We start from the raw sequence: 7,274 nt of genomic DNA on the forward strand, positions 1-7,274 counted from the left end.
TTAATAATTTCATACCTTGATTAGTGATTCGTGATCGTTTGAGATATCTTTTAATTACACTAAGCTTTTCGTGCTGATAACGTGTTATAATTCAGTAGGCTTATAACTACCTTTAATGGTTATAAGAACAAAGAGAGAAAAAAGAGAGAAGAAATATTGATATTGATATTTCAAGAGAAATGGTACAACTTAAATGGCTACCATACATGTCTATTTATAGCATAAAATATTACTATGCAAGAAATATAATAATAATAAAATTAACATTCAATCTAGATATTTTATAACAGATATAGAGTAATAGAAAATCATATTGACACCTCCATGTGCGTATGCAAAATAGACATAAACTTATGCTTTTTATTAATTTACTAGTGAAATGACCCGTGATATCACGAGTTTGTTTAAATGAAACAGTTTAATGACATGTTTTAGGTATTAAGTAAATCTAAATGTTAAACTCATTTATTTTAATGATCCGTTTGACTAAGAAGCTTGTCGTTATTTTTACAAATATATAGAGACATGTATTTTCGCATACATATGTAACATAATTAATTTCGTAAAAAGAATCCATATTTGAATATTAATAATATAATAATTATAATTATAATTATAATTATTATATTAAAAGTAAATAATAATAATAAAGTTCGCTTAAAGTCGAGTATTTTATATTTATATTTTTAATAATAATAATAATTATTATTAGTAATAGTAAATGTCTTTTAAATTTTTCTAAAAAATTAAAATTACAATTTATGAGAGATTAACATTTCCTTTTATAAAAGATTTTGTATTATTTTTTTAATTAAATTAATATATAATTATGATATCATCATTATGAAAAGTAAATGGTAATTAACTTAATGATGACATCAACATTTTAGAGTTTTATATGACTATATAGATGTATTAATCTTTTTCTTATATAATTAATATATTTAATTTTTAATTAGTTTAAATGAATTTTACATATAATATCTAACTAGTTTATAACCCACAATTTTGCAGTGTTTAAACATCAATGAATATATAGTCGGATATATTTTAAAGTAAACATAGGTTAATGAACGTCAAAACTTAGTTTATTTAAAAATATAAGTAGTCATACATATATACTTTTTATAAAATTAAACCTAAAAAAAGGTGTTAATTATATGTAGAAAAAACTGTGTTTACATATTTTATCGTTCAAAGTGATCAAATAAGCCATCTCCTTGTACACGACATTTTTTGTACTATACGAGTTATTCCCGTTCTCCTCAAATGTAATAGCTTTGAGGCCCTTTTTACTCGTCACATGAGAAATGACAACGTAAAGCTTCCCGTGTGTGAAAGCTGATTTTCGTAAAAAATAATTCAATAGTTGACAAAGATTGACGCTAACTTTTTTTTTTTTTTATTATCATCATTGCATAGCGTACTGTAACAACAATTTTTTTTATCGTTTGTTACTACAATCATTGTAAATGATTCAAAAAAAAAAAAATGTTGGCCAGTAATAATTCTAGTTTCAGTAGTATGTTCTGCGAGTCTCTCAACTTTTACCATTACACAAACTGATCTGTATTTTTACTACGAAATACAGTATTGTGAGTTTCATTTGTTCCCTTTTTAAATACTTTTGCAATATATATTTTTGAGACTGAGAATACATGCGATGCTTTAGAAGTAACATTATATGCATGAGCGAATCTATTTACGTTCAAACGGGGTCACCTGCCATAGTGAACTTGATTTTGTGAACGTAGTTTTATTTAAATTTGTATTTGTTACCTAAAACTACGTTAATAAAATCAATTTCACTGGGGCATGTGACCTTTTGTACCTGCAAGTTTACTCGCGGATATTTACGTGTTGTGGGTACAGGCCTAAAAGTTTACTCGCTGACAGGGACGGATACTCACGGGTAAAGAGAAAATTTTGACGGACCGATCGCGAATATTAAAGGTCCGTAACCATGGCTCGTAGGGTTACATCCTAACTAAAGTGACATTGATTTAGAAGAGAAATTGGTGGCGAATTTTAAATTGATGGGTTTTTGAAAGAGATGACTTGGACGGCATGACCCCACACTTTGTTTATATTTAATTAAAACCCTCAATTTGCTTATATAGATTTACTTAAGTCCTCAAGTTTTAGGATTTAACTTAGCCCTCCTTTTATTTAATACGGAGTAAAAAGTTGCAAATTTTACATGAAAACTAATTTCATATACTCTTATTTTTGATACTACTACTTCTATTTTTAATAACATACTACTAATTTTATACGGAGTATTTGATAAATAAGTTAAATATATTGATACGGACGTTTTAAAAATACTCTGCACTCAAGTTTGTGAAATTTAATATTTAGAGTATGAAAACTCATCTTTAGATGTAAATTGATGGATATTAATAATATATGCAAAGTTACATTAGTATGATTTTTAAGACTAAGGTTTTTTTAGATTATGTTTAATTCATCGATAACAACAATATTATAATTGTGCACATATAGTCACTGATATATTTTCTAAATTAAATGTGATATAGGTTTCTAAAAACAAAAAGGGTAATAGGGTAAAAAAATAAGAACAATTATCAGCTAATCATTTCAATTAAAAGCTATGATTATATAAGTTAAAATTCATGAAAATTTAATTTTACTATTTTCATAACGTTTCAATTTATTTTTAATTTAATTTTATTTTTTTAAAACTTTTTTTTCCTATTTATTGACCGGAGGTCCACGCGGAAGCAATCTCTCTATCAGTCGAAAGAGAGGGGGATTACTTTCTCTACTTTTGAGAGTGTTTTTACTCTAGGTGGAAAAATGACTCGTCTTTATTCTCGGATTGGGGAAGAATTGTCTACAGTTATTTTGTAGCCCTTTAGTTGCTTTGATCTCACGGTTTTTATGTTGAGCTTTTTAGGTTTTCTTCTCGTTGTAAGCTAAGTTGTATTTTGGTTGTTCGTTCATTGAAGCTTCGTTTATTTGATGAAGTTCCTATTTTGTTACAACAGTTTTTCTTTTTTTCGGGAAAAAAATGAAAATTTAATACTTCGTATAAAGTATATACTCCAAAAAATATAACAACAAAACCCGATCCACAAAAGTTGTTTATGGGGAGGTAAGATTTGACATTTCTTCCCATATGTTATTAATAAAGAACTCATCTATCTATTCAGAGTGAAACACGTTATAAAGATGGAGGGATTGCTTCCGAATTGACATTCGGCCAATAAGTATGTTAAATAACAAAAATAGACTAGTACGAGTCGTCATGAAAATTGTAGAATCAAATTTTAATTGGTTCTAAATCTGTCTGAAGTTTGATTTAGACTCTTAGTTTTAGTGAACTCGTCAATAAATTCAAAAAATATAAATAAATTAAAAAATTATTATTTATTAATTATTATCAGGAAGTATTATATTTATTATTATTATTATTATTATTATTATTATTAGGAGTTATTCCCACATACCACTTTTTGATAAATACATATTATACTCTTACTTATATATTTAAAATAATAATAATAGAAGTTCAATTCCTTCTATTCCTTCTATAAATATAAAACGTAGAGATATATAGTTGTAAGTTTATGAAAGTGTCCTAAACAGCAAACCGTCTTCTTGATTTGCTCAATCTTCCATTCTCTCTCTCATCTCATTTCTCACCAAAAAAAAAAAAAAAAAAAAAAAAAAAAAAATTAAGAATTCTCTTTCTAAATTTTCTTCACGCTTTTTCCGTTTTTCACATAATTTCCGTAACTAATGGATTTACCTTCATCATCGATTTTAGTCACTGGAGGTGCGGGATTCATAGGCACGCACACTGTAATTCAACTGCTAAATGAAGGTTTCAAGGTTACGATAATCGATAATCTGGATAATTCTGTTCATGAAGCTGTTGATACAGTTAGAGATTTAGTCGGTCCTCGTCTCTCAATCAATCTCAAATTTCATCTGGTATATCATCTATTCTATATCTGTATATTTACTTCATTGATCACTTATTTGATTTTTGCGTGAAAATAATGTTACGAACAGTTTCGGAGAACTGATAATTGTTTCCGTTTACAAATTTTATTGTAATATGTGCGAATTATTACTGTAAGTATTATATAATATTCCACTGGAAAAAAATGTTGAGTACAATTTCGAGGTGTGATAATCATATATACTTTAGAATTATGTTGTAGTTTGCGTGAATTGGTTACAGTATGTGTGACGAAGATTTTTAGGATTAAGTAAGCATAATTGATTTTAATCTCTTCAATAGATTTATTATACGGTAGTCGTTAACTGTTTGAAGATGTTTACTGTAGACGATTAATTTATAGGCATGTTCTTGTTAATTAATACGGAATACTATTATGATTGGATAATAATGCATATTTCATTATTTATTTAATCTTCAATTAGAAAGAATGTCTAGAATAATCTTAATTAGTGATCATTTCTATGTATATACTTTTTTGTAATCTGCCTGAATACTGTATATATTGTGGCTATTTTTATGTTGAAGCAACTGTAATTCATTTTTAGGTGCAAGTCTTTAACACAACCACTTGTATTCAATAGATATATAAACAGTAGTTGTTAACTGTCTGAACATGTTTACTGCACTACTCGATTAGTTATTGATATCTATATTTTCCTCACTAGTAGTGAATACTAAATTTTCTAATTAGTACATTGTGTTGTGTATCTAATTATGTGTTAATTGAATGAATATAATAATAATTGTAGTAATACTTTAGAAATAGTAATTTTAGTAAAATGAGATGGAATTTGACTTCTGAATTTGGGATGTGGTTTGCTTGATTAACAGCGAAATATCGAGTGATTGTGTTATGTATTATCTGTTTTGTTTGTTGGTTACAGGGTGATATCAGGAATAAGAAGGATTTGGAGAAATTGTTTTCTCAGAATAAGTAAGTCAATGTTTTGTATGAATGTGTTTCCTGCTGTTGCGGTGTTACTCACCTCCACGTTAATATATTTTTTTTGAAAGGCTCCACGTTAATATATATATTGACTATATTTAATTGTATGTAGGTTTGATGCTGTTGTACACTTTGCGGGGCTCAAAGCGGTGGGTGAAAGCATGGCCCATCCGTTTCGTTACTTTGATAATAATCTGATCGGATCAATCACCCTGTATCAGGTCATGGCCAAATACAACTGTAAAAAGGTTCATTTTCAATCAATCAACTGTGTATTAATAATTGATAACTCATAAATAAATTAGGAATCTCTTTTGTTGCCATGTTTATGTTTGAAACTTTATTATGCAGTTAGTTTTCTCGTCTTCTGCAACTGTTTATGGACAGCCTAAGAAGATTCCATGTGTTGAGGACTTCGAATTGAAGACAATGAATCCATATGGGCGTACAAAGGTATAAAACCTTTGTGTGATGTCTTGTGCAGTTATGTTACTTTATATTTCTTATGTATTTCTTTTGGTTGATTAGCTGTATCTTGAGGAAATTGCTCGAGATATTCATACTGCAGATCCAGAGTGGAAGATTATTTTGCTGAGGTATTTCAACCCGGTTGGAGCTCACGAGAGTGGTAAATTGGGTGAAGACCCAAAAGGCATACCGAATAATCTCATGCCTTACATACAACAAGTAGCTGTTGGAAGATTACCAGAGTTGAATGTTTATGGTCATGACTATCCTACTAATGATGGCACTGCGGTATGACTCTATCTAGTCGGCATTGACCAACTTTGACTTGGACTGTATTTGACTTATTTTGACCAAATAAATCAGACTTTGAACTAATAAATCCGTCTTTGACCGACTAAGTTGTTATTTGGACAACTTATACCGAATAAATCCGACTTTGATTGACTAAATATGGACTTTTGACAACTTTGACCGAACAAAATCTGCCAAATCTGAGACTAGTTGGACGACTTTTACAACCATGCCTAAATGTCGATTTGAGATAGCCCTTTTGGTTTGGCAACTAGTGACAACTTAAAGTACATGTTGTAAAGCACCAGTTTCTTCTTCTTATTGTATGAATTTGTCCATGTGACCAACTGAAAGTACAAAATGACCTCATTATACTTGAAATGCCCATTAAAATTTTGGATATATTCATCTAAGATATACTATCCAGTTTATGGTCCCATGATGTCATAAATTTACAGAATTATGTCATTATATATGATTATTTATGATGGCTGATAGGTGCGTGACTACATCCATGTGATGGATCTGGCTGATGGTCATGTTGCAGCACTTAAAAAGCTTTTCGCGAAAGAAGACATTGGTTGAGTTATTTATTTATTTACATGGAATTGTTATAATTATAAGTTAATTTTTCTGACGTGTACATCATGTTTGTTAGGTTGTTTTGCTTGCAACTTGGGGACCGGTCGTGGGACCTCGGTTCTTGAAATGGTTACTGCGTTTGAGAAAGCATCCGGAAAGGTTCTCCAACTGTTAACCATGTGATTGACTTGTACTTTATGCATTATTACTAATAACTTTCTATTTTCAGAAAATTCCTATCAAATTCTGCCCCAGAAGGCCGGGAGATGCAACCGAAGTTTATGCGTCTACTGATAAAGCTGCAGCTGAGCTTAATTGGAAGTACGTTATCATATATCTACCTTTTATGTTTTATGTAAAATTTGGCCCCTGTTCTGAATGTGTAGTTTTAATGTTTAAAAGCTTTAAGATTGTTGTATTTTAAAAAGTTGCATTTACAACAAACTGATAAATTACTACAGTAAAAAAAAAAAAAGACCAGAAGTCTTTTGGGGGAATTACTGGTTTCATGATGACCCATGACCTGTTTCGACCTGTTACCCAACCTTACCCATTTAGACCCGTTTAAAAATCTGACCCGTTTGACCCCGGACCCATTTCAACCCCAAATCTTTTTGATCCGTTACCTAAACTGACCCAACCTGACCCGTTTTCCAGGTATAGTTTCTTCACGAAAGTTACTCGTTTTGAACCATTCCCAACTGACCCGTCCATATTACCACCTTTAGTCTAGCATGACTGTATTGTAATCCTTCCTTAAAAATAATGGTGTGTTCTCAGGGCAAAATATGGAATAGAAGAGATGTGCAGAGATCAGTGGAACTGGGCTAAGCAGAATCCATGGGGATATCAAGGGCCACCAACAAAAGAGAAGACTGCAGATACCCAAATTTGATGGTGGGTCTATATCGTTCATGTTGCTTGTGTTTCTTCAGTTGTGAATCATTGTTGTTTTAGCTCAAAAGTCGAGTTAAGTTGTCGTGGTTGATATGT

General features: G+C 30.2%; 1 protein-coding gene across 1 annotated transcript; it reads left to right on the forward strand.

Moving 5' to 3' along the window:
- Window positions 1-3,694: 3,694 nt before the first annotated feature.
- On the forward strand, window positions 3,695-6,739 carry LOC139858889 (bifunctional UDP-glucose 4-epimerase and UDP-xylose 4-epimerase 1). Its single transcript, XM_071847728.1, has 7 exons — window positions 3,695-3,960; window positions 4,879-4,928; window positions 5,053-5,188; window positions 5,292-5,393; window positions 5,469-5,696; window positions 6,198-6,279; window positions 6,358-6,739. Exons 1-7 carry the CDS (start codon window positions 3,766-3,768, stop codon window positions 6,462-6,464), a joined length of 900 nt encoding a protein of 299 aa, XP_071703829.1. The 5' UTR covers window positions 3,695-3,765; the 3' UTR covers window positions 6,465-6,739.
- The last annotated feature ends 535 nt before the right edge of the window (window positions 6,740-7,274 follow it).

Source organism: Rutidosis leptorrhynchoides, chromosome 7 (assembly GCF_046630445.1).
Source record: "Rutidosis leptorrhynchoides isolate AG116_Rl617_1_P2 chromosome 7, CSIRO_AGI_Rlap_v1, whole genome shotgun sequence".
NCBI classification, from domain to species: Eukaryota; Viridiplantae; Streptophyta; class Magnoliopsida; order Asterales; family Asteraceae; genus Rutidosis; species Rutidosis leptorrhynchoides.

What these genes read in the sequence shown, in the direction of transcription:
- LOC139858889 (XM_071847728.1), top strand. Translation starts at nt 3,766, where the DNA reads ATGGATTTACCTTCATCATCGATTTTAGTCACTGGAGGTGCGGGATTC. An exon ending in TCAATCTCAAATTTCATCTG is followed by an intron (nt 3,961 to 4,878) that starts GTATATCATCTA and finishes TGTTGGTTACAG; the next exon opens with GGTGATATCAGGAATAAGAA. An exon ending in CTACTAATGATGGCACTGCG is followed by an intron (nt 5,697 to 6,197) that starts GTATGACTCTAT and finishes GATGGCTGATAG; the next exon opens with GTGCGTGACTACATCCATGT.